The sequence below is a fragment of the Diadema antillarum genome, unplaced genomic scaffold (assembly GCF_040938485.1).
Source record: "Diadema antillarum isolate AM-2024a unplaced genomic scaffold, OU_Dant_1.0 seq00001945_RagTag, whole genome shotgun sequence".
Taxonomy (NCBI): Eukaryota; Metazoa; Echinodermata; class Echinoidea; order Diadematoida; family Diadematidae; genus Diadema; species Diadema antillarum.
In genome coordinates this window covers 32,372-60,214 of record NW_027272605.1, presented here as the reverse complement: position 1 = coordinate 60,214, position 27,843 = coordinate 32,372, and the positions used below count along the sequence as shown (strand labels likewise).

The 27,843-nt window shown below is 39.7% G+C and overlaps 1 protein-coding gene across 2 annotated transcripts in view; it reads left to right on the top strand.

Moving 5' to 3' along the window:
- LOC139713302 (diacylglycerol kinase theta-like) overlaps positions 1-26,614 on the top strand; it is a 122,272-nt gene extending 95,658 nt beyond the window's left edge. For both annotated transcript variants that reach the window (XM_071625046.1, XM_071625047.1), the window contains 16 exons: positions 620-692; positions 2,273-2,373; positions 5,882-5,937; positions 8,035-8,125; positions 9,001-9,114; positions 10,725-10,878; positions 11,568-11,615; positions 12,158-12,273; positions 14,722-14,873; positions 16,356-16,504; positions 17,816-17,924; positions 19,539-19,751; positions 21,325-21,480; positions 22,157-22,325; positions 23,012-23,110; positions 23,995-26,614. In XM_071625046.1, the coding sequence (XP_071481147.1) occupies positions 620-692; positions 2,273-2,373; positions 5,882-5,937; positions 8,035-8,125; positions 9,001-9,114; positions 10,725-10,878; positions 11,568-11,615; positions 12,158-12,273; positions 14,722-14,873; positions 16,356-16,504; positions 17,816-17,924; positions 19,539-19,751; positions 21,325-21,480; positions 22,157-22,325; positions 23,012-23,110; positions 23,995-24,141 (1,947 nt within the window). In that variant the 3' untranslated portion in view covers positions 24,142-26,614. The remainder of the gene's footprint in view (positions 1-619; positions 693-2,272; positions 2,374-5,881; positions 5,938-8,034; positions 8,126-9,000; positions 9,115-10,724; positions 10,879-11,567; positions 11,616-12,157; positions 12,274-14,721; positions 14,874-16,355; positions 16,505-17,815; positions 17,925-19,538; positions 19,752-21,324; positions 21,481-22,156; positions 22,326-23,011; positions 23,111-23,994) is intronic.
- The last annotated feature ends 1,229 nt before the right edge of the window (positions 26,615-27,843 follow it).

The window sequence follows — 27,843 nt, the reverse complement described above, 5'->3', positions numbered from 1 at the left end:
TTTCAAGAACTTGTGTATAAGTGAATGTTTTAATGTCAACTGACAAGCAAATTAGAATCACTCCCAGTACTCCCCAAGCAACCCAAATTGTGCTGCTGAAATGACACTCAAGGGTACCTACATACTCAGATGCAGGTTTGTGGGACTAGGCTGATTCTCCATATGTACCAAAGGTGTCTTGGTAGTATAATTGTCCAAGTTTTGTTACGTGTATATCAGCCAAAGATATTGTCTTTAATCTTAACTTGCTAAAATTTGGATGTAAGAATGCTTGCCATGTCATCATGCAGAAAGAGAGAGAAGTTTAGAGTATTTAAGATTCACCCCCCCTTTTAGTATTGAGTTGCCAAAGCCCATATGATGACTGTGAAAGTAATACAAAAGCTGGAAACTGAAAAAAAGAAATTTCTTTCATGCATTCTATTTTCTTTTAAAAACCTGTTGAGGACAATCTGAGTTTGCTATAACACACGTTTCCCATAGACACCTCCCCATGTATAATAGGGACTAGTCTTCAAGGGGTTAATAAAAGAGAGATATGTATAAGCACTGTGCACTTTATGGAAATAATTTTGATGTGACTTCTTCTACTCGTTGTCTCATTCAATTTGACCCTCAGGAAACGGCGATGCGGTCGTTCTACATCGCAGACAATGCTGCCCTATACTACCTCACAGAAGTAGCAGAATCGGGTAAGTTATGATAACGGCACGTGGGTGTCGGAAAGCGCGAAGGTCAAGGGCTCTCCATATCTGTAGAATACACTGTTTTTTTTTTCGCTGAGATTCCAGCAGCAGACCGAAGATTTGCAGTGTACTTCAAGGAAGATTAAAGTACACAACATTGCATACAGGACCAGCCTACATTGAAGATTATTGTTATACAAATTGTAAACCTCATACGTTTGAGTTCGTATTGAATAATATGGCTTGCTCAACTGTTTCGTGCAAGCTTATGGGACATCCATGGACATCCATGATACTGATCGACAGATCACATTGTGATCACATGGTGATAACAGTTATCAACGTGAAGTTTCCATGATAAAACAGTTCTGTTTTTTCTTGAATGTTTAAAATGTAATGAGTGCACACAGTTATCAGAGATACCAACTGTTACTTTTTTTTTGTAGTATCTTGTACTGTTCCCCCCCCCCCCCCCCCGATAAAAGAAAATACTGCAGGTTTCATGGAAAATACTGTTTTTGCAAATTGTACTACGACACATGTCTACTGCAGGATAGGTAGAAATGCTGTTCTTCCCCAAAATACACCTTTTCAGCCCTCAAAATACAAAGACTGCAATGCTGTTTACAAGGTTGTCATCCCTGAGCTATGCATTGGTAGGACAACATAAAGAGTCATGGCATAATGCCATCTCATGTTAATCTGTTGCCAATACGATGATAAACTTCCGTAGATGTCACACAGGGTACATTATTTCTCTATATGCAGTCGGTTTAAAGAGATATGTCTCTTCACACTGAAAAAGGAAAGTGGTGTCTCTTCTATCTCTTCCCAGTGATGTGTTTTGTGCTGATTTCCATTAATTCATCCTGCATCGTAGCTTGACAGTGGACAAAATGAAAGTCTGTTTTGCTGGCAGTTGAATTTTGACTGGTGTGGTCAACACGATAAACAACTGTGATAACTGAAAGGCAGGACATTGACCCTTTCCTTCAGCTGTAGTCAGTCACTTATGTGCACAAATTAGGAAAAAAAAGTCAAAAAAAAGTACATATTTGAACCCTTCCATGTCTTCAAAAGTGTGTTTGGTAAAAAAAAAAAGAGTGTGTGCTTTGTGTACACAGCTCAGCTCCCCAGCTGAAAATGAATGTTGGTACATTCTTAGTGTTCTTAACCATTGCAAACCAAGAATGTGTGGACATTTTGAAACTGACCCGTCTAGAGGGCAGTATACCAATCAGAAATGCCTTTTTGCCCTCTTGACACCAGTGAGGATCAGTGTAGACATTGGCAATGTGTTGGGCAACTACTGTAAAAGTGGATATTTTTGCCCGAGTAATTTTTTTGTGCTCGGCTGGGTAAGGTGAATTTCATGTGTTTTGAATTCCGCGGAATCAAAACATTCATTAGTGGAACGTGTGGCGTGCAAAAATATTTGCATGTTTTTACTCTTTGAGCTAGCAACTGGTTACGCGAAACTTTCCAATTTTACAGTACCAGTCAGAAGTGCCCTTTTTCCCTTCCGACAGCAGAGCAGATCAACATATTTTGCAACTAACTACTCTTGCTTTGCCCTCGCGTTCCAGGTTCGCAGACGGTGGAGAGACGGCCCAAAGACAATGAGACGGTACACCAGCTGTGCAAACATCATCCCACAAAAATTCCATCATTCATTCTCAAATACCAGGTAAATTCCTCGCAAGCTCATCACTGTTACCTTTCCATCTCAAACTTTAAATCATGATGAAGAAGTGTATGAATGAAATAAATACATTATTTATGTGTCCTGCACCTTTTATTAGAAAGTTATCACTTCGTTTGATTAGTTTTTGTCCTTTTTCCATTGAAATTCAGTAATAATGCTTCAATTTTAGTACTTTTCTTTCAATATTCTATTAAAGGAAAAGAAAAAGAGAAAAAAAAACCCAAAACAAGAAATAAAACAACGACAAAATGCCAGAGGTGTATTTAATCCCTGCAATATCAAATCTGCACTGTCCAAACTCTTTTTTTTTTTTTTTTTTGGATAAATGAACAAGGAGATCAAACTGAGGCAATACATGTCTCTCTGCAGTCTCAGATACATCATTCATGTTGGGTAATCATTTTCTGTACATAGCCTGTACATTTGGGAGGATGTTTTAGTTTCTTTCTTTTTGGGTATTGCATAAGTTTGAAGACCACATAAGAAGCATTGCAAGCACACTTTGTATTTTTTTTTTTAATGAATACTTTTGACACTATAGCTCACAGAGTGAGAGCAAATTGCATCCCCTGGAAGTATAAGGGCATTAGTGTTGAATGAAGTGTAAGGAGATATGCCCTTCTTGTTCTCAAGCAGTAGTATGTGCCAGGTGTTTGTTTTGTTGTTGTTGTGAAGATTTGGGATGCGTGATTGAACAAGCGAAGTGTTATAAAATTCTGGCATATTGTGTGTGAAAAGCCCTGCTGATGTTTAATCTGAAGGAAAAAGAAGTTGCCGGTTGAAAAACAAAACGTGAACATCAGCATATGAAGAATAAACAAGGAAAAATGGTGTTTGTTCTCCTGTGGAGGAAAAAAATGTTGGAAAGAGGGGGGGGGGGGGGTGGGGTGTGGTGAGGGTCCTGGTGCTTTAAGTGGAAATAACCCTTCTCCAGAAAATAAATATTTGCTCTGAGGGATAGCTCTATCTTAGACAGTGTCTGCCGGAAAGTGCAGGCAAGCCCCTGAAGCGTTTGATTGAGTGATTGCCCCTTTAAACTATGCCTCACCGGGTCCATTCAAATGCTAATGGGGCAAGATGACCTAACTGTACACATTGGCTATTAAAGTCTGAGGTCAGTTGTGATATTTCTAGCCAGCATTCCAACAGCTCTGAATATTGGCTCAGTGAAGCGTTTATGTAGCTGTCATGCGGCAAATGCCTTCCCAGTATTAAAATGCTGTTTACTGTGATGACATAACTACAAAAGATAAGTAAGGGGGGGGGGGTATTTTGTTTATATGATATGATGAAGAGTGTGATGATGATCATATTGAATGTGCCTTCAGAGGTTGTCTTTATCTTCAAATTACTAACACCATGATTTTGTCTGATTCTAAATGATTAGGAGTTGTTGTTTTTTTGTAAAGATTACAGCATAATTTAGTTTCATACTGAAAATGCAAGATATATTTGATATCTTCTAATATGATCATGAAAATCCATAAGAGCTTTAAATATGATGGCTGTGTAGATATGATTTTTCATATCAATAGATAGAAAGATGATGGGAGAAAACAAAATTCATGTTGAGTGCACCAATTCATTAAAACCATTGCTTGCAGGAATGTATTGAGATCTGTTCAAAGTCTATGAATTTCATCATTGAGGAAGGAACAGGTGGACTTTGATACTTTGATTTCACACTCAAATTCAAGATACATGGTAGCATGGTCTTGAAATTCCATCGTTAGGTATTAATTCTACCAGTAAGGATTTTTTTTAAATAAAGAATAAACTTCTTGTTTATTATCATTCCTGTATAGGTTGAATTTTGTATCATTTTATATTTCATATGAAATACTGTTTTCATGATTAGAAAACAAAATGTTTCGGAAGACTTCATTGCTGCAGAGATGTTGTTTTTCAGTTATTGCTGTGGATTCTGATTGTATAATTGGAAGTAACTGTTCAATGTCATGTACAAGATTTTGAAAGCAACTCTTTAATAGATTATATTTAAAGATGATAAAAAGTTTTGGTATCTCAAAAGTTTACCTGAATTTCCGTGTTTCAGGTTAAAGTACCTTTCATATAACTAACACTGTGAGACTTACTCGCCCCAAAGTGCTCTCATTTCTTAGTAATCATGCAATTAACTGCGACCAGCAGCCCCATATGCATAGCAACCAGCAGCCCCATATGCATAGCGTAATGGGGCTTCGCATTGTAGCATTCAGGATCATGACAGATTTAGTATCGCGGGTAAATATCAACTTAAAATCCAAAAAATTCTTCAATTTGAAGACTTACCAATTAAGTTGAAGTATTGAAAACAGGCTTCGGGCAACGTTTGGTTCTACCAATAGTCCCCTTTTGTTCGAATTGATGACTGAATGTGACTAGGTCGAGAGGACCTTGGTAGAGCTACATACACTGATTACTACGGCCAGCGCATACGCACACATCACATGCGAACAAATTTCAAATCCATGAACGGATAAGATGTTTGTGTGCGCATGCGCTGGCCGTCAATTCAGTGTAGCTCTCCTAAGGTCCTCTCGACCGAGTCACATTCAGTGAATCAATTTGAACAGAAAGGGACTATTGGCAGAACCAAACGTTGCCCGAAGCCTGTTTTCAATACTTCAACTTACTGGTAAGTCTTCAAATTGAAGATATTTCTGGATTTTAAGTTGATATTTACCCGCGATACTAAATCTGTCATGATCCTGTAAGCTACAATGCGAAGCCCCATTTAGCTATGCGTATGGGGCTGCTGGTCGCAGTTAGCTATGTGTATGGGGCTGCACGCTGCTGGTCGCAGTTATCATGCAATTATCGACGCCGTACGGCGGCGGCTCTGGTACGAAACCATTATTGCATGATTACTAAGAAATGAGAGCACTTTGGGGCGAGTAAGTCTCACAGTGTTAGTTATATGAAAGGTACTTCAACCTGAAACACAAACTACACTTACAAGACAAGGAAATTCAGGGAAACTTTTGAGGTACCAAAACTTTATATTATCTTTAACAGCACAGTGGAAGTATTGGTGATCAGTGGAGAGTGAAGTTAAGGACAACAGGAAGAAAAGTAAAACTATGCATTTGTATTGTGGTAACAAGAATGAAGCAAGCTGTGATTGAGAAAATTAATATTATGTTCTATTGTACATTGTTTAATGCCATTGACAAAACTTAGAGGAGTAACTCTTGTGTTTACAAAGCATATCAGTTATTAAGCAATTTGTATGAGATATGTGTGAGGGGAATGCATCCTACACTGTACAAGCATTGCTTCATTTGCATTTTTCCCCATTTCTAGCATTTTTGCATACTTACAAAATGTTTTGACTGTATCAATTACATCATTATAAATTTTGATATATGCACCCACATATTCTCTGTAGAATTTCGTATTTCTATGTTTCCATTGAAGAGGAAACAATAAATAAAATGAAATAAAAATGGAATAATCTACAATAATGTCTTTTTCTCTTTATATCAAGGGAGGAGATGCCAAGAAGGGAATAATCAAGGTGTATCCAGGAAACCTAGACGCTTCGTAAGTTCAGGATAAATTTGTTAAAAGATCCGGTAGAATGGGGAAACATGGGTGGTTTGATTGAACCAATCTTCAGTTGACAACTGCCCACCGGAGTACATTAAAAAACCACAAATAGCACCTGTCAGCCACATATCACTGTCAGTAAATTTGTGCATCAATGTGTGTGCACACTGGTAGTGTGTAGACTCCAGTCGATATTCTTTGGCTATGTGTATACTTACATAGAGATTAGTGATAAAGCTGTACACAGTTTGTTACGGGGATTCTTGGAATACATGGGAGATGGGCCAACCTCCCCACTCCAAGTTATCTCAACTCTACCGGGTCATTACGTAAATTAATGTGTATTGCCATCAATTTCAATACATCAAGTCCTGGGCCCCATTTCATAAAAGATGTTAGGGTAGCAACTTTTGCTGGAATGGCAAAGTCCAATAGCAACAGCCAATCAGGAAGCTGGATTCTTGCCATTACCATGAGAATTGCTACTCTAGCAAGAGTTGCTATCATATCAACTTTTTATGAAATGGGACCCAGGTTGGGGGGGGGGGGGGGGGGGTGGGGGGGGGGGGGGTAGAAGGAGCTTTGCTGCAAAAATTACAGTATGTACCTTCTTGTCATTGTTTACTTGGAAGCTCTGAATTTAACTACCTGTATCTTGTATTGAGAAAACTTTGATGGAATTGGCTGAATTCATGAAAAGGAAAAAGAAAAATATCTTAAAGAACATGCTGCAAAGACATCATTATGTGCACAGCTCTTTCAAAGACTTTGTATGAAAGGAAGAAAAGTGTCATATACAACAACTAAAATCTTGAGACAGGACATTTGTATACATGTAGAACAAAACACGAGTAGAAGGTTCTACAGTGTTGTACCTTGTAAAATCTGTTTTATCATTCATGCTGTTATGCAAATTATACCTTGTAGAAAATGCCTGCTGTATCCAAGTGCGTTGTATGTTTCCATGTGTTCAGCACATAGTGAAGAGCGTATCTGAACCAACATTGTTGCAATCAGAGGTTTATTCCTACATTTGTATGTCCAGCTGAGTTACTATGGGATTTCCCAAAAGTTTTTTGTCTATAGTGGTCACGTCATTGAACCATTTTTAAAAATATGAACACTAAGGTTAGTTTGCAAAGTTAGTTAAATCAAATCCATGGCTTAAACTTTGTCCATGGACTAAGACAAGTGTGAATGGTGTAAGTTTCACATTTGCATGTTGTCACATGTTCCTTATTGTGTGTCTGTAGGTGTATGAAATACATTGTATGATAAAGTTCATCTATACAGTCAAAATAAACTTAACATAATTCATGGACTATATCAAATCTACCTTTGTGAATTTCAGCCTAACAGATCAAGAGCAACTATATTTCTCACCATCAGCTCTAATGTATGCGCCTAGTGTGCACTGGAAGTTGACTGATGATACTTTGTATGTTGTGCAGGTGCAAATTTGTCTATATACCTGGGAAATTTGAGGAATGTATTACATTATACACAAACTTTCTGTGTCTGCCCAATAAGCCAGTTCGTAGTTCTACTTTGCGCATGAGCAGAAAAAGGTCATTAGAACCAAAACGCAAGATGGTTTTTAAATTCATGGAGATAAGCATCTGTCCTATAATGAATATTCATGCAATCCTTGTACATGATACTTGCCATTACGTCCACCTGACTGCAAACCTGGTATTTGGCAATACAAATATAAACATGTTTTAATGCATTCTATACAAAACAAAGAAATGGATGCTTCCCCGAGGGTTGTTTGACGGACCATTCTGGTCACCTGGTCTCGCTATGCAAGATCCTTTTTTGTTTAACACGAATTCTATAAATTGTTACGTTGGGCAAACTTACGGGTGCGCATTATATTGCTTTGAATATGAGTGAAGTGCCTAAACAACTAAGAAAATAGAAAGGTCATTAGTACCAACGTGCACATGAGCTAATTACGAACTGGCTTATTCAGATCAGCTTCACCCTAACCCTGGCATGGGTCAGTGTTTGAAAGCTTTTTGTCTCTGTCTGTCTGTGTCTAGTTATCAATCTTTTGTTGTTCTTTTTTTTTTTCTTCTCTGTATCCAGAGTGCCTGTGGAGTTCACTTCAATTTCGATCACGAGCTACATCTCTGTGGAGGAGATCATTGACATGGCCTTGCACAAATTTGGCCTTGAGGTAAGGACGCGGCTGAAAAGTCGAGCCAACTGGCGTTTCATACACCCACCTTCCTCCTTTCGTATGATATTTTAAAGCTCACTCATGCCACTTCTCAGTTGCCACACTCTTGTCGCTCTGAATCATGGAATACTTTGAATCCTGATGCCAGAACACTTTGCAGCTGTTAATGTATTAGCTCCGTACAACAGAGGTGCCAACTGTGACCTTTTTTGTAGTATTTTATACTGTTTTTTTTTTCCCCACAAAATACTGCAGGTGTCATGGAAAATACTGTTTAGTTTTCCCCAAAATTGTACAGTGTATTACTATGCATGTCTATGAAAGGCAAGGCAAAATATTGTTATTCCACCAAAAGTATGCCTTCTTCAGCCCTCAGAATATTGATACTGTCTATAAAGTTGGCATCCCTGGGTAATGGAAGTGAATTGATTTACTTTTCAGTGCATAACCATTTTGATCGAAAACTTAGTCACCCCGCTAAAAACCATATAATCTTGCAATTTTGCTAAGCACAATATTTGACCAAAGAAATTGGACATGTGGCAAAAAACCACATAATCGGGTGACTTTGCTAAGCACAACTATTTGACCAAAGAAGTTGGTCATCTCGCTAAAAAAACATGAACATAAGACGACTTTGCTATTAAAGCACACTTATGTTACCCAAGAAGTTGGTCCATCTCACAAATCAATGAACCATATAATCGAGCACAACCATTTGACCAAGGAAACTGGCTCATCTTGCTATTCCAAACCATATAATCCTGCAATTTCTCCATTATTTACCCCTCATGGCATCGTCTCAACTTTCAATTTGTGATGGCTGGTTGGCTGGCTTCTCCTCGGATCATCCTTGGATGGCATCCTCCCAGGACGAGGAGCCGAAGCAGTACTCACTGGTGGAGATGATCATGGATCATGAGCTGCAGGAGAGAGTGATGGAGAGGGATGAGTGTCCATGGACCCAGCTGCTCAAAGCCAGGAAGGTCTGTACATCAACTGCTGTTCACGTCACTATTTTTGCGTGATTAACTTTTCGCGCTGAGGGGCTCAAAAGCGTATTTGCGGGTTCTTGAATTCATGCTGTATGATTGTCAGCCCATTCTAAATGTGTAGAGAAAATTGTGTAGATATTTTCACAGGTTTTAGAAAATTTGTGCTGCCAAAAGTAGCGTGAAATAATGTACCGCAAACATCTTTGAATTGACAATACTCAATTTCTCTGTCTTATATTTGTATAATCTCATTTACTTTCACTCATTGATGTAACAATGAACATGGTGTGGAATTTTCTCTAGGGTTTTTGTCAGCTATATTCGGATGGATGACAGTTCTCGCTTGTTCACTGTCTGCTGAAGAAGAAAATTTCCAGAGTCATTTATTGCTGAGATCAATGATGACAAACAACTGTGCAAAAGAGCTCACTAGAGGGCGTTAGTCATTCAGACCTATTCACAATAATTCGTGTTTGTTCTGTCGAGTATGATACAATTTGACAGCAGTTCACGCAATGTGAAAAGTTTGCTCTGTGAATCATCATATATATCCACTGCAGCTCCCAAAGTTCTGTTTGACATCTGATTTTGATTTCTTTCCGCGTAGTTTTCAAACATGAGCTTCACAGCCTCCAGTCTCAATTTATAGCTGGGCTGAGAGTCGGGTTCTGTTCTTCAACTATTCAATAGCCCTGGTTTCCGTATGCTGTTGGGGATACGGATGGAGAATCCACATGCCTCCTCTGATTAGTGGAGCCAGATGCATTCATCTTTTTGATTTCTAGATAGGAAAAAACTGTTTCCCATGAAACTTGAAAATATGATGATGTAGCTATACTTCTCTTACTTTACAGGAAAATGTTGGAATAATGTTCCATAGCCCATGCTGTCCTTAGATTACCTAATGGCAGAGTTACTGGCATGATTTACCAAAGGTCATAGATGTTATGAAATGAAGTGTCGATGTAGAGCAAGGATCTAATCTTACCAGTCCCTATCATTGCCTCTGTCTGGGACTGACTCACTGGTACATTGGTTTACTGTCCTACTTCGGCAAAAGGAAGCAAGTGACCAACATTTTTATCCTGTATAATTGGCCACCATTTTTTATCTGCTTTTACAATGGCACTGGTGTGCCAACATGATGTCTTGACTTACATGTCTCTTTTGAGTTTCTGTGTGTACTTGCTCAAAACTTGGTATCTAGCTGGAACATGATTACTCATGAATAATTCATACAACAGTATTGACTCAGCTCTGAATAATTTACGATTTGCTTCCTTTTGACAAGGTAGGACAGTGAAGAGTTTTCTATTCACTTGCATTATTACCAAACTTAGAAGGGGCATTTTACTGGCTGACAGAAAAGTTTCTGGGGAAAGTCACACAGTAGGCCCTAATGTGTTATGGCATACAGATTACCAGATAATTTGAATGATCATGTACTTTAAGCTTTACTCTGGAAGACTTTGCTTTAACCCTTTGAATACTCTGAGTGCCGATTGGCACAGAGAACTCTACATCATCATTCACGCTGTCCAAAGTCCGAGGCACAGAAAGGGTTTATGACATCCTTGCCACCCCTTTCCTCCCCCCTTCAGAGCTCCCTGAGGCGGATGCAGAAGACGCGCTACTATCTCCACAAGAAGGATAAGTGCTCCTGCCACCAGGGGGCCCAGATGTTTGTTGGCAACCTCCCAATCAACCTCTCCGAGCACAAATACGCCCACATCATCCGAAACCTGCTAGAAGAAGGTGAGCTGAATGCCCCCTTTTCCAGTCTTGAGCCTTGTACAAATCCATATTACGATTCATTTTTAAAGCACATCTTGCATCTTAATTCCAAGATTCACTTTCGGGACATAATGTCCTAAGAGATGGTAGTATACCAGTACTGACAAATCTGAAACTTCATAGTTAAAAGCTAGTTGATCTTAGAGAAAATTGTTTCAGACCCTACATACAGCATTTATTTTACTGAGTAGAAAAAAACATGGGTGAGCAAATTCATAACCTGAAGAAAGGTCACCAAGTTGTGACCTCTTTTGCAATGTTTTCAAATGGTTACCCCAGAAAAAAATGACTCTATGGAAAGTACACAAAGAACAAAATCGAAAGGAGTGATAGAGAATTCAAAACCTCAGTTGAAAGTGTAATGGTGAGGTGCATTGTTTTGTGGAAGAAGCCCTATGTTGTAGGAGTGAATGTACCTTTTACTGTAGTGTGTCATTTAACTCTGTTTCTGGTTTTGTACATGAACCATTTAATATAAAAATCCAGCATTACTCGGTAAAGATTGAAGGAAAAAGAGGTAAAGGAATAAATGAATGAAGTAAAGAGAGATACATATGAATGAATGAATATGTATATATATACCTACCTAGCAAAAGAAAGGACGATGCATCCTTTAAATTTAAATGTTTCCTCCCCTTTTTCCATCACAGCCAATTGCAAGGTCTTCAATGCAGTGAACAGTGTCTATGAGCAATATGGTAAGCCACACCCTATTTTTTTGTGTAACTAACATTTTATGGATAGGAAGAGAAGAAAGTTAACTGTGGACTTCTCTCTATAATCTAGATAATTACCTCCACCTCATACTTTCCACCATTCACTTTTTGCTACAGAGGAGGCAAAAGAAACTGAATTACTCTTATGTTCAATGCACTAGCTATCAGGAGTATGCCTTGGTAGCGTATTTAGTATGTTGTAGGCAGATGTGCTTATGGAGTGATGTCAGCAATATGGTAACTATTTCTATGATATGTATTTAAAGCTGTGTGTGATGAAATACAACTTTACCATGGGTCTTGCTTTCAAATAAGAATTTGAGGTAACACAATGACTCCAGTATTTGATATCTTGATTCTGTGAAATTAAAAACACACGAAACTCATCTTACCCTGCTCAGTGCAAAATACTACTCTAGCAAAAATTATCCACTCTTAGAGTATTTGTTATATTGACTTAATATGATGAACAGTCCACTGCTGCTCTGTTGTTTGACAACTTTCTTGTATTTCCTTGTGTTCAGGAGCGGCGATAGTCTGCTTCAAAGACCCCGAGGTTGCGATCAAAGCCTACTACGTCTTAAAGGATCAATCCTATGATGACAGGCCCCTCACAGTCCTATTCATTCCAGAGCTGCATGTGAGTTGCCCTAATTTATCTCTGCTAGGACTAGTGGTGACTGGCATCGGTCCTGAATCTTTAACCCTGTGAAGATAAGCTGACTCTGGCACTACCAGTCAGACTGTAGTGCCCTAGGTAATGAGGCATACGCGCACATTTTACTTACGTGCGATTGCACGAGTCTTGCTCAGCTAACGTGCGCTCAGAGTGTGCAAACACAACGAGATTTGCCGAGATTTTCTGGAGGGTCGAAAAAAAGTGAGCAATTGATGAGGTGACAAACTTAGTGTCACTTAGTTTGTGGATTAATTGTTATATGAGATTTCACTTTTTATTTCCATTTGAACTTGTTCAAGTTTGAACATCATTATGTAAATCTACATTTTATCGAAGGTAGACATAAAATACTTACTTTGTAGTGAAGGGCGTTTGACATATAGCCACATGTTTCTGGCTCCCGACCCTTTATAGAGCAAAGGATATTCCTAAGTTGATTTTTTTTTTACAGATAATAAGTTTATGGATCACGGAAATGTGACCTTGTTAATCTGAAAGGATATGTCTTTTGTCATAATGCGATGATATTTAGTGTTGAAATCACAAGATTTTCTTTTTGACCTCCCAGAAAGCAACATAGCATGTATACATATATTATAAGGTACACGTACGAACTCCTCTTCCATATAGAAACATGCGGAGCTTAATGCATGCACAAGCGCGCAGGGAAAAGAAGATGCCTGGTGATGCTCGCCTGTTCACTGGACTCGCTTGCGATGATTTTCCAGCTGCCTGCCCACCTACCCACTGCTGCGGTTCACGCCGTGCCTGGCCCACTGGCACATGGCTTGGTGCCCTGGCCATGGCCGGCGTGGCCGGTCCAGCATGACAAACGGGGGTAATGCTCCTAAATGTTATTCGGGAGCATGATACGCACAGGCTACCATGAACGTGTATGGATATGGCGTACCTGTAACAAGGCTTTTCACGCAAAACAGGTACCGGGTGACAGCACGCCCCCGGGTGCTGTTGCCGTGAACTAACGAAATTACCGTCTTTGGAGTGACATGAGCTAAAGTTTTGCTGGCTTCTGACCCTTTTAAGAGCTCACCTTGTAATCTGTTCTATAATTTTGTGAAAATATACTTCAAGGGAGCGAAAAATTGGTATGACATATTTCTGAAAGCTATTGTCTAGATGCTAGAGGCAGACTTCTGAGTGACATAACAATTATTATAGATCGGCGTTGGTTTTGGTACTAGGTTTCACATTTTCTAATTCGATTTTCTAATTTCAATGTAATTCTGACCCTGCTAAGTCTCTGTTCTCCCCAAAACAGCGTTTGGCATAGAAATTCTGTGATGTCTAGGGAGTAAATTACGATTTCCATGTGCCATGTTTTAGCTCATGATATATGCAAGTCGTCTTGCGTTCATGCATAAAAGATTGTAAAATAGAGCCCTTTTCTGCGTGCTGCGGTCTGACTGCAGCAGGCGGTCTCTGCAGAGTCTGACCTGGACTAACCTTAGTGGGTTATTACAGCAAAACAACTGTACTGATTAGAGAGTGCTTGAGACATGAGAATGCAAGAAACAGCCACAAGAGATAAATATTTCAGTGCCATTAGTAATCTTTTATGTGCAATATCGATGTCAGTTTTTTTTTTTAAAAGCAGTCCAGGGCCCCGTTTTATCAAACAGATATAATCGATTATAAATGTCCTTACCACGCAAGCTGCCATAGACTTATACTACAAATCAACTTATAATCAATTTAACACTCTTCATAAAACAGGGCCCTGAGAGAGTAGACCCCTTGTGTGCTTTGAGTGCTGATTGGCACAGAAAACTCCATAGCATTGTACACACTGTCCAAAGTCCCTGGCACAGAAAGACTTGAGGACGTATGCAAATGCAAGTCTTGTGAGGGTGCAGCGATCAGGACACAAAGGTTGTCTTTGAAAGAGGAAAAAGGAAGCAATCAAAAAATGAGGGATGGAAAGTGAGAAATAAGAGTAATATATGTCATAATTCAGATGCTTGCATCTTAAAGGCATAATTTACCATTTGCATGTGAAAACAAAAACCCAGCATTAGTGCTTCAAAATAGTTCTAAAATGTGAGTTAGGAATAGAAACAACCAATGTAAAAAAATTGAACCAGTATAATCAAAGTTAAGTGTTGTTAATTATACAAAATGTGAACAATAGTTCTATTAAAATGTTTCCAGACTAAACTGTCTACATTTATGATTTAATGAGAAAAATAGTGATATCTCCTTATATTTAAGGCTTAATTGCAAAAATGTTATATGATAGGATGTTTTGTGGTACAACTAACCTACACATATGCATGAAAAGTGATATCTTGAACATTTTTTAAATCACTGCTCCCAAAGGTAAACATTACCTTAAAAATAGTGATGTATTGTTTAATGATGTTCATTTCTCTGTAAATTTCTCCGTGCCAGACGGAGGCGCTGTGTGAGGATGCGATCCCCCTCCTCGTCTTCGTCAACGTGAAGAGCGGAGGATGTCAGGGGGTGGAGGTCCTGGACTGCTTCAAGAAGATGCTCAACCCTCTCCAAGTCTTTGATCTGGACCAGGGAGGACCGCTACCGGGGTAAGTGGAACAGGTGATGCAGACCTCCCAACCAGTCTGAATTTTGAGAAAAGAATCTCAATTTTTGACCATCCCGAGCTCTTGGTTCAATAGGGGGTTTCCCATTTTTCTTGATATAATTTTACTCCACACTCAAGTGGGAACTGCTCTTTCTTTCCTATTTCTGAGCCAAATCATCCCTATTTTTCAGTCAGAAAGGTTGGAAGGTCTAAATGATGTCAAAGATGATGCAGATGATGGTGATGACGCAGACAGTGGCAACAGCAGTATACAAATAATGACTGCTATGAGGGGCACAGTCAAAATTATGGTCCCGAGGTGATGTGAAAACCGTAACCATGCCCGAAGCGAAGCTGAGGGCATGGTTACGGTTTTCACATCACCGAGGGCCTACATAATTTTAACTGTGCCCCGAATATCAAGCAGTCATTATTTGTTTTATATACCGAAAACATGGATTCCGAAATATAGATACCAAAATTTTTTACAGCACTCGTACATGTAACCAATGCTGATCGACAAAGTGGCGGTCGTATCATTGGTGCGTACGTACGTACATTAGTGATCAGTATGTGTACAGTGTACGGGGTTTTGCGACTGTCTCCAAACCAGTCCGCTAGTCTCTTTTACAGCATGCTCATCGAATGCGCGGCAGTCGTATCATTGGTGCATACATAATGAGCGATTTATGTGTACAGGGTTGCGACTGTCTCCAAACCTATTTACTAAATGTGCCCGGGCCCCGGTCACAGTAACTCAAAAATAGGGCACAGCTATTTTCATGACTCCCCTTTTAGCCAATCAGATGAGAGGATTCTAGAAATGAGGTATATAATATTGAATGATGAAGTTTGCAATGCTACTGCTGCTGATAATGATGGCAGTAACAATGGCAGTCAAATCACACTTGATGATGAAGTTGATGATGATAATAATGACGATAACTGTGACGATGACGGTGATGAAGTACCTGATGTTGATCTTGATGTTGTGACTGTTCAAATCATAAGGGTAAAATTGATGTGGTAAGACTAATACAGATGATAATGATAATGACAAGAGGTGATGAAGATGATGAACTAATGGCAGTATTAAAGATCATTGTGCTATTTTAAACTAAAGTCTGGAGGACACTAGGGCTAACATTTTGACAAGCATATTCATGATCATTCAACTGAATATCTTTTTGTTAATGAGATGAATAAAAGTGAACATGGCATGGACACAGAGCCACTAATTTGCATTTGTACAAAACAAGTTTTATTGCCTTTTATTGATTTTGTTGTTTACATTTGTCAGTTATACAACATGTAGTAGTGCATCAATTACCTAATTTTCATAATTCTTGATTTATAGTGTTTTTGTCTCCAGGCTGATTGCATAGCCACAGTACTTGTAGTTTATCACCAAAACTTTCATTACATGACAAGACAAAACAAAATCCAAAGTCTACGACTTGTGCATCATTCTCCTTCTATCTAGGCTCCACGTGTACAGCCAGGTGAAGGAGTACAGGATCCTAATCTGTGGCGGTGACGGCACGGTGGGCTGGGTGCTCCAGTGTCTGGATGACATCGGCCAGGAGTCCGTCTGCAGCTCCCCGGCCATCGCAATACTCCCTCTTGGCACTGGTGAGTTGGAAGGGCGTGTGTCTCGGCATTAGTGTCTGTATGACTATGTGTGTGTTTGTGTGCTTTGTTTAATAGTTTGTGTCTTCGGAACACTGTAGAACACAGAATAAATCTGACCCACTACAACAAGAGGATCCGAAAGTCGGGGGAAGTAGATTTTTTTAAAATAACTCATAAAAATATTTGGTTGCAGAGATATTGATGATTTCATGAGAGCATGTCGAGTGGTTAAAGAAATCAGCGTTTCGAGAAAACCACCTTCAAAGTTTTCCTTCCAATGCAATTGTGATCAAGGGGAGTTTTAAAAAGACAATTTTCACCTCTTGACAATAGAAGGTATACTGCTAGCAACCTCTTCGATGCTCATTCAAGCTTAGTGCCAGCGGTCTACACACGACCAATCAGTAACCAGGATGCCACACACTGACCAATAAGATCACTCCCTCGTTGCTAGGGGTGGAGTCTATCTGCGGTGCTGAATCCAAATCTTCGGATACGTTTCTATTTCATTGAAAGTCGGAAAATCATGGCTCAGAAAAGCGCTAATTTCTTGCCTTTCCTTTGATCATTAGGCTTCAAAGTTTCAGCAGATGATAGACAAAACATCAGACTACAAAATTATCTAAAAAACAGATATTCAATCGTTTTGACCGATTTTGATGATCTGACTTCAAACTCTGATTTTCTCGGCTCAGCCGTCAGCGACTTTGGATCCTTTTGTTGTGGCGGGTCACAAATAAACTTAACCCAGGACTTGATATCAACTTTTGTCTCTGATAGCTCGTTCAGGCCACTAAAATTTCTAAATCTGAAATTTTGGTGGCCTGAAAAAGAAGGGTAGTGGCCGAAAATAAATGGAAACAATCCATTTTGAATCTTGAGTGACAGATCCGTGAGATGCAAACACGAAAATTTAGAGGCCCGACATGTTTTAGTGGCCTTGGGCCACAGGGCCACCTCGATTGTCAAGCCTTGCTTAACCCAATGTCCATGAAGAATTAGCAATGTATTCCCAGATGTGTTGTCAATGATCACAATATAACAATTTTGATCCTCGCTGCATAGTCAAATGACTGCATTATGACCAATCATTGACCAGTATTTATGCAGACCATTTTGATATCAAGACTATTTTCACTTCACAATTAAAAGCTGTATGGTACTGGATACAGCTGTATATTACTGTGTTCCCTTCGCCAATACCACATGGCCTTTGCTTGTCCTGTTTATGCCTAGAGCTCGTGAAGTTTGCCATGTTCTCAATTGATTAACGTCCTCTATTGTGCATGGTGCACCTGTCTTTTTTTGCAGGAAACGATCTGGCCCGTGTGCTGAAATGGGGCGGGGGCTATCAGCAGGGGGAGGATCTCTTTGCTATGCTGCAGAGTGTGCTTGAGGCTGAGGAGGTCAAACTCGACAGGTAAGAGGGGCGGTAGTGCGCCCCGCCACCTTTACTTAGGAGGGGCGGTAGTGCGCCCCGCCACCTTTCAACAGAGGTTTGAATTTGAGTTCTTCTCAATCCCTTTTAAATACAGGCAAATTCTTCTCAATCCCTTTAAATACAGATTGCAGATTTCTCTTGGAGACTGTGAGCTGAAGTTGTGGTGAATCTTTTGAGTTATTTTGAGTTATTTCTCACTTCTCATGGGGTTATAAACTGGAGACATTTCAAGAGAAGTCACGAACTCAATGACCTTTCTTTAGAAGTTATAGCTTTTGACATTTCATTTCTTAAGCACGATTCTGTATGAATTTTTGTTGCACTGAACTGCTAAAATGCACTTTTTCTTTTTTTGTTATCATTTTTTTTCTTGAGCAGTTGACTTTCCTGGCAAGGTGTATGCAGAAGTAAGTATTTCCTGTACTACTTTATTGTCTCGGGAGGTTAAGAGGCGTCCGTCCGTCGTCCGTCCGTCGTCCGTCCGTCGTCCGTCCGTCGTCCGTCCGTCGTCCGTCCGTCGTCGGTCGTCCGTCAAAATGTTAAAGTTTAGCAAGACTCTCTTATGATGCATAACTTGTGGCAATGGCAGGTGATAGATAGGGGTATCTTCATGTTATGGTGTTGTCAGAGGTCATGTGATGATGTCAAAGGTCATTTGAGGTCATATATTAAAGAGTATGTGCAAGACTCTCTTTTCTACGTTAAAGTTTACCTGCAAGACTCTCTTTTGACAAATGCTTTTACAACCTTCAGCCTTGGGACTCACTTCTCATGAAGTACAACATTCCAATCATGAATGTGATTCAGGCAGCACTAAACTGAATATGTCTCATTCTTAAAGTCTTCTCAATGGCAATCTCTCTTCCTTTAAAAAAAACTTTTAGGGCCCACACAAAACTTTTGATCCCTTTGTCCGTTTGTGACCAAACTTGGATGGAAGATGTCCCTTTGGGAGGTGAAGGTCGTCACAAGGTCAAAGGTCACAGACAGGGGTCAACAAACTTTTAGGGCCCAATGTTATGTTTTTAGGGCACATTTTGATTGTGGCTCAAACTTTTGATCCCTATGTCCGTTTGTGACCAAACTTGGACAAAAAAAGGTTATCCAAGGTCAAAGGTCAAAAAAATAAATTTTTAGGGCTGTATGCTTTCGATTACCAATCAGTTGTTTATTTGAAACCTGCATGGCACAGAGTTTATAACCCATATGCTCTGTTTCTTTAATACGTATGCTTCCACTGTACATTTGTCTAGTGTACAAATGGTATTCACACAACCAAGGCCCCATCTCATAAACACTTAAAATCATTGCAAATTTACTATTGTTATTATCCCCATAGCAACAAGAACAACTATACCAAAACCTGATCAGCTGTTGCCATGGCATTTGCAATGGCAGTTACTCTAATCTCACTTTTGCAGCATTGGTAAGTGTGTATGCAGCAGGGCCCAAGATTATGTATGTGTGTATGCTGATAGGTTTTGCTTATAAAAAGAGCCATTCACAAATCATTGTACAGTGTCCTCTTTTTTTTTTCTTCTTCTTTAACATTTTATATGAAATGATCTTTTCAAAAAATGTTTTCTGAATCAGGTGGACAGTGATCTTTGAGCCGAGCGAGCAGGGTCCCGGTGGCAAGTTCATCGACGCCGACAACAAGTCCAACTCGTCCAACAGCAGCTCCAGCAACGATGAGATGCCCAACATGTTTGTCATGAACAACTACTTCAGTGTGGGCATCGACGCTGACCTGTGCCTGGGCTTTCACCTTGCTCGGGAAGAGAAGCCGGAGAAGTTCAACAGCAGGTAAGAGGACGACGGATCAGGGAAAGGGGGTGTAGGGTGTGGGAGGGGGAGGGGGAAGGAGGGGTGAGGGGATGTGAGACAGAAATTTGATTTGCAAGGATTGGAGGTTGTGTGCACAGAGAAACTCTGGTATGATGGGCTCGCAAGCAGCGAGATGACAATTTGATTGTAATGGTTGAAGTTCATGTAGGGGCTTAAAGGGAAACCTCGTTATAACTAGTTCATTTTTGACAGTGAGGTGCTGCTTCCTTTGAGTTGAAGACAGAGGTCCTGATTTTCCACGACTGTATTTAGCTGGCTATTTTTAATTTTTAATTTTTTTTTTAACCTAGTACGTTTACAAAGAGGTTCAAGTAATGACAAGGTACATTCTGTGGTACGGCATCCTCATTATGATGGGGCTTCCCGGCACTGGAATGTTGTGTTTTTGGTTGTAATTGACCTGCTTGTTGTGGTGTTGATGATGGGTGGTAGTACTGCTGTTGGTCTTAGTATCGATGTTAAGTGTTAGTGTTGGGTAGTGAAGTTAAGTTGGTGTTGGTGTTGACCTTGGTGGTGTTGGGTTTGATGTTGCTTACATCTCTGATTATTTTTGATTTATTTTCATTCTACTCTGGATCACATCATCAATATTCTTCATGTGATTCCGACGGGGTTCCCAGTAGAGATGAAATTTGATAATTGATGATAGAAGATTTACTATCATATCCTTCTGATATTCACAATACTACCCCAGCAAAATGGAGACAAGTAGCTTCAATATCCGTATTCCAGAAATATCTCAAAAGCCTATTCAATGTTATAATGTCAGTTGCCATAAGGAGGCACTTTGATGCTCTGATAGAAGAATATATCTGGATTGTTAAACACTCCATATAAATTATCAATGATGCTACATATAGAATTGCGTAACAGCAGTAGGATGAAGTGGAAATGCACATTTTACATCGACATGTACTTTGAAGATGAGATTCCTCTTGCCACTATAATCGCAGGGAGGCATTATGTTATATGAGTGTGGTTACTCTTTGAAGGGAACAACAACCCTCGATAGTACTACATCTGGGCTTATGTAATGGACAGTGGGGTGAAGTGGAAAAGCACATTTTACATTGAAGTGTACTTTGAAGGTGAGATTCCCAGCCACTATAATTGTAAGGAGGCATTACAACAGTTCATGAGTGTGGTTACTCTTTGAAGAGAACAACAATCCTCGATAGTACTACATCTGGGCTTATGTAATGGACAGTGGGGTGAAGTGGAAAAGCACATTTCACATTGAAGGGTACTTAGAAGGTGATATTCCTCTTGCCACTATAATTGTAGGGAGGCATTGTGTTATATGAGTGTGGTTACTCTATTAAGGGAACAACAATCTTCTATAGTGCTACATGTAGGCGAGGGTAATGAACTGTGAAGTGGAAATGCACATTCCACATTGAAGTGTACTTGGAAGGTGATTTCCCTTTGTCACTGCCTGTGTGGGAAGGCATTACATCATTAGGTTGTGTGTCTGTGTCCTTTGTCTTAGCTCTTATGTGCTTATGGCCAGATCTATCTTGACTTTTCTTAGGTTGCACAACAAGAGTGTGTACTTCAGACTGGGCATGCAGAAGCTCGGCCGTCGGACGTCATGCAAGGAGCTCAACCGGGAGATCAAGATCGAGGTCGACGGCAAACCTGTCCCACTGCCGACCCTTGAGGGCGTGCTTGTTCTCAACATCTCAAGGTCAGTTGGGACACAGAAGAAGGCAAACAAAGCAGAATAAGTGTTATGTAGACCATACGCTCATGACATTGAGGAAGAACTCTTGAATATGAGGAAGTCTTGAACAGCATGCTAGAAAGGCATTTACTAAGACTTATCATTTTGTACTTTTAGGAAGTGAGATCAGAATAAACAGTATTGTAGATTATTCATCTGTAGAATATCATGTTTAAGTTATAGAACAGTTTACTATTCTATATTTTAGAATGAAATAAGATCTTTACTGCATACACCACATGTATGGGTTTTACGTATGTACCATTTGTGTTCATAATGTTATGTCTGTTGTTCCAAGGTGATACATTTTCCTCTGTTGTAGGCATTCTATCTATCTATCTATCTATCTATCTATCTATCTCCCTACCTACTTACCTACCTACCTACCTACCTATCAATCTATCTGCCTATCTATCTATATATCCATCTGTCCATCTATCTATCTATCTATTTATCCATCCATCCATCCATCCATCCATCCATCCATCCATCCATCTATCTACCTACCTACCTATCTATCAATCTATCTACCTACCTATCTACCTATCTATCTGTCTTTCTTTCTATCTATCTATCTTTCTATCTATCTATTTATCTATGTGTTTGATATCTCTATCTTGTGACTGTTTTGTCATCTTAGCTGGGGGTCAGGGGCTGATGCCTGGGGCGTGGATGGCCAGGACAACTCCTTTTCCAAGTGTCGCCATGACGACGGGATGCTGGAGGTGGTGGGATTGACGGGTGTGGTTCACCTGGGGCAGATCCAGAGCGGTCTCAGGTCAGGGGTTCGGCTGGCACAAGGAGCCCAGGTATGATTTCAGAGACAAAAGCGATTTATCCTGGCTGCTCTAGCAGAAGGTCTGTCTGTTTCGTGTCAGAAATCTGACTCAAATGCCTGTATGCCCTGGAATGTATATGTAAGAGGGAGGTGAATGTGCTTTGCTCAGCTAACAAATGGTGGGCAAATATTGTGTTCTGGAAGATATGGATTCAAAGGTTAAAACCATGTTTCATTGGCAGAAGTGTGTTCTGTCTAAAATCTGCTGAGGTCTGAGCCCTTGTACTTCTGAATTATATGTGAAAGAGAAATTGCATATTTAGTGCTTTGTGTTATTGGTGGGGAATATTCCTAGGTTTTGTTTTCTAATCTAATCATTCAGGAAAGAAAAGTCTTCATGTAACCATGCTTTTCAGTTTCTGTAAACACCTAATACTGGTGTATGGAAAATAGGTAAGAATTTGAATTTTTACAATATTGTGTCCCATTTGTTCTTATTTACTGAATTTCAGGGCTTGCAGGTGTGCAACAACTCTATAATTTTTCTTCTCAGTTTGTGAATAGAAATTATTGTTAAAAAAATCGTTCTTGTGGTATAATGCACAATATTAGATAGAAGAAATGATTACAAAATATCAAATGAAAAAGATGAAGATCGGTTCATAATATGAAGGAATGACCTTTGATCTATTCATCACTGCACTCTTCTGTGGTCAGGTTCGGATTTCCATGAATACAGACATGCCTGTGCAAGTAGATGGAGAGCCCTGGATGCAGCTGGCTGGTCAAGTGGTGGTCTGCCGGTCAGCGCTACAGGTGAGAGAAGTGGTTGTCTAGATGTCTGGGTGTGTGTGTGTGTGTGTGTGTGTGTGTGTGTGTGTGTGTGTCTGTGTCTGTGTGTGTGTGTCTTCCTGTCTGTCTGTGTGTCTGTTTTATTGGGTAGATTCTTTTCTGTCTTTTTTTTTTGTGTGTGTGTTTTTTTTTTTTTTTTTGTCCTTCTGGTTTGTCTTTCAGTTTATATGTTTATGTGTGTGTGTATGTTTGTATGTCTGTTTGTCTATCTGTTTTTCAGTATGTATATCCCCCTGTTTGTCAATTTTCAGTGGAAGACTGTTGTCTGGCCTGATTTATGAATGGCTAGTACAGTGTGCTGAACTTCTGCTGAAGTCTTTTGAAGAACTGAGTTTTGTAATTGGTGAAAAACTTGAGTGTGTAATATGTGTGGATCCATCTGTCACTTGGGGGAAAAAAAACAAACACAAAAAACAAACAGAAAAAAAACCAGAGCTTGTAGAAATTTAGGCTGTGGCACAAATGCTGTGTCTTATCAATAGCAGTGCCTTCCCTGTGGGGATATGAGACATGCTGTGACAGTGAGAACAAACTTGTGTATTGCATATGCACACAGGGAATGTACAAAGCAAGTTTGAACAATATGCAAGCTTGGTTTTGTCTTTGGGAAGTTTGTATTTTTGCATCGAGGAAAGTATCCTGTTACGAAAGGAAAAAAGAAAACATAGTCTTTCAAATGTTAGCTGAAACAACCACATTGTATCTATGTATGTGAAACGATGTGGTCACAAGAAAAGTATTGTGCAATGGTGCTCAGTATCTGTAAAGTGTAATCAATTCTTCTTGAAGTACTTCGTTTGGATTAATGAGAGGTTAATGAATTAAAGAGCGTTCTTTTCTTCCATCAGGCCACCATGCTGAAGAAATCCAAGTCAAAGATCAAGCGGAGGAACACGGAACCTGCGCTCCCGAACAACCAGGAGGGCGGAAGCCAGAAGCGAGACCCCCAGGGGCGGCTGGTCTCCACGAAGAGCGACGAGACGAACCAGGTCTAGCGTCGAGGGGGTGGCTGGTTCCCAGTCCATCCCTCCCTCCCCCCCAGGGGTGAAATGGAATTGCCTACATTCTACAGGCGAGGCTTATGATGGTTGAATCTACTTGAGGAGTGAGGGGGTGGGACGTCATCGGCAAATCACGCATGGGATATTTTGATTGCGCCATGCATGATTGTCCTTCGGAGTAGACATACATGCATTAAGAATCAATATAAGAACAATATTTTTTTGATTAGGTAGTGTTGCAGCACTAGTTTTACCGACTGTTTGCATTAGATTTCAAACTGGAGCATATTCTGGTATGAACTATTCACCAGAGGCAGAATGGACAAGTCATAGCGTGTTGACGAGGTGTAGTGCGGGCAGCGAAGATACTAGGAGAAGTCGTTTCAGTCAAATTGACGCTAATCTTTTAGGCTGTGAGGAAGATGCTCTGGGGAGGGAGAGGACGTGGATGAAATTTGCGGTGGACAGAATGTTGACGGGATGACATCTGTGATGAGCGCCCTCAACATATGTATGTGGAGAGGAGAGGAGATGATGAGTAGCATCAGTTGTCGTGTGCTCTGGGGACGTTTCACTCCCTTCTGTCCATGTAAAATTGGGAGGATTTTGGTCGGGTAGAGACACTTTCTGTGGAGAATGCGGCAGACAAGCATCTGAATCTCCGTGTTGCAAGAGACCGGTATCCCTCAGTTGGCAAGCTCGATCGTAGAAGTGTTCCTGGCAATCTCTGGACTGGAAATGCATTCCGATTGGGTTGCTGCAAGGGTTCTTACTCTGCACAGTCCAAACATGTATTACCAACGAGTCCACCAAGAACACCACATTTCTTTCTGTTTCTTTTCTGTTTGGCAGATAATAATGGCGTAAGTAATGGTAATGATAATGATAGTAATCATTTGAACACTAACCTCCTGGTATCCCTCATGAATAGATGTTCATGGAGAAAGACAGGTAGAGAATATCAAGGCAGAGAGAGATAGGAGAAAAGGAATGAAGGAAATATTTACCAAAAAATGCTGGTCTAGATATAAACCAAGTTTGTGAGCTGGTCTTGAATTGCTGCATGATCAGCTGCACTATAAGTTTGTCCTGTGATTGCCTTTCTCAAGGATTAATTTGAGGCTACAAGCCATTTGAGTGATAAAACCGTGTATCTAAAAAATGTCAAAGTTCAGGAGATAAAAAAAAGAAGAAGAAGAAAATAGCAGCCAGAGCACTATGCATGTAACAGTTTGGTCGCTTTTCCTTTGACATGCCATGGTTGCTTCACTGTATTTGGGGTAAGACAGCTAGGATTTGGACAGGACATCACTTTGCTGATCATCTGGCACTTAGTCTTCAAAAAGTGATTTTTCACCCCAGTGACACATTGCATTATTTATGATGATGCAGGTAGGAGAAAAGGGAGACGTGGAAGAGAGTGGAGGAGGGATGAGATGAGATGCTCCGTCTTTGCCGCCAATTTGCCGAAGATTTGTGTGAAAGACTCTGAAAAAAGGGGAGGGACAGAGAGAGAGAAGTCTTGATTCTGATGCTTGAAGCCGACTGTGAAAGCCTGATTCAAAATCTTGTATGGGATAAAGACTAATGGTGCAGTGGAGAAGAAACACACAAACCCCAAACACCCCAAAACACTCGAAGAAACAAAGAAAGAAATAGATTGCTTGATTGATCTACATGCATTGTACACTTTTTTGACGACATTTATGATGCCAGTGTGTAGGATTCCATTTGAGACGATAGAGTCAAATTTATGTAGCTCTTGTAGTCGTATGATGAGATCGCATTTGGACGATCGCTAACATTTTTATTTGAACATGATCAAAGTATCAAAAAGAGCATACACACACATACGTATAGATTTGACTGATGGTGGTGATGTGTGTGCATGTATGTTTGTGTGTGATACGGATTTATATATATATGTGGCATTGCCTGCTTTAGGAATGTACAGATTGGATCAACAATTATATATAAAACATTACTATCTGCAACTTTTGATTGTGCTGAATTGGTAGCAGACAAAGGAGGAAAGTGTGTTATATCCTGCATCGATGAATTTCAACTTTTTGAGAATTATGAACGATCTATCTTTAATGATTGCATTTTTATTTCCTTTCTTTGTATCTTGACATGTAGAACTTGTGTTGTATACTGCTGTAGTTCCTGTATCGGGATTGTGATTACTGCGTTTCGCCGAGTTCCTATTCCGAGAACGCACAGTTGTAGCGTGTACTGTATGAAATTGTGATATGTCATTTTTTTGCTCTCACACATGCTAAAATGTGTTTGAATCAATACAATGATGTGCAATACTGGGGAAAAACAAACAAAAAAAATTATCTTTATATGACTTTAGATGGCTGGAATTATCTCTTCTAAGCATGCATAAACTTCTGTCTAGTCTTTGTTTAGTGTGTTGATGTCGACGGAGGATGATACTTTAGAGAAAGAGAGAGAGAGAAAACAAGAGAGAGAGAGAAAGAGAGAGAGGGAGAGAGAGAGAAAGAGAAGTGTGAGAAACAGAACTGGGAGCCGGGATCAATACTGTGCGATGTTATTGATTTTCATGGTCTCTTGAGTTCGTGGGGGGAACTCCGCTTTTTTTCAAAAGCGCATTACCGTCTCGTTTGTTGTCTCGTATGTACGTACAGTTGTATGTATTCAAGTCTCACACACCTGATGCAAGCGATCAAGAAAGTGTGGACTGATCTTCATAATTTGAGGCTGTCATTTGAATATTTGAATATTCAAGATATTATTGATAATCAAATGAGTCAACTCGACATGTGTGTGTTCATAGTTCATATATATATATGTGTGTACATACATATATATTTATATGTATGTATGTATGTATGCATGTGTAAGATTTATATGTATGTTTAGACATGCAACTGCGAAAACCTATAGGCAGGCAGGATCAATTATTTATAGTCGTTTGATTCCGCTGCAATAGCCCTTAATGAAGTCTTGGGTAGTCTTACGCATTTTCCTGTTACCGTGGCTACCTTGATATCTTGCACCGTACGATGCAATGTCGGCTCTATTGGCAGTTCCCCTGTGGACCGAGCGAGAGTCGCGTAGCTCCGTCAGTCTGACTTTGTCTTTGCCAAAGTGACTAAATGAAAGAAAAACAAAATTGTACTGTGTTCGGGTGTATCGTAGTGGCAACTGTAGTTTGTGATTAAAGCGCCATTCATTCACTCCCAGTATCTCTAATTTGATATGCCCTTAGGCTCAAAGAATCTGGAATGCTTCATTCTCCTGATATGATCACTGTATAACGTTAATATGCATCACAAGAATACAGTGTATGTACTTCTACTGGAGTGAAAAATGTAGCTGAAAATGTATTTCTATGAATTCCTAGCTTTTCTTCTCTTTGATTTTTGGTCAGTGAATATTTTAATCTTGAAAATAATTCTTTTTTTGTGTGTGTGTCTCAGTTATTTTGTAAGATTACTATCATATGTGAACACAGCATGGCTGCAACCTGTACATAAGAATGCATCTGGCATATTAACAGGGTCTACTTCTATATTAAGCAAAAAATTAAACAAAAAACAAAAAAAGTATATATGAAAGAGTGATAGTTTGTGTATTTAAAAGATGCAGACTTGACGTAATATGAAGCAATCAGTGGATTAAATAATACTGTGAAGGGACTATATTAGCACTTGATGACAAATCAGC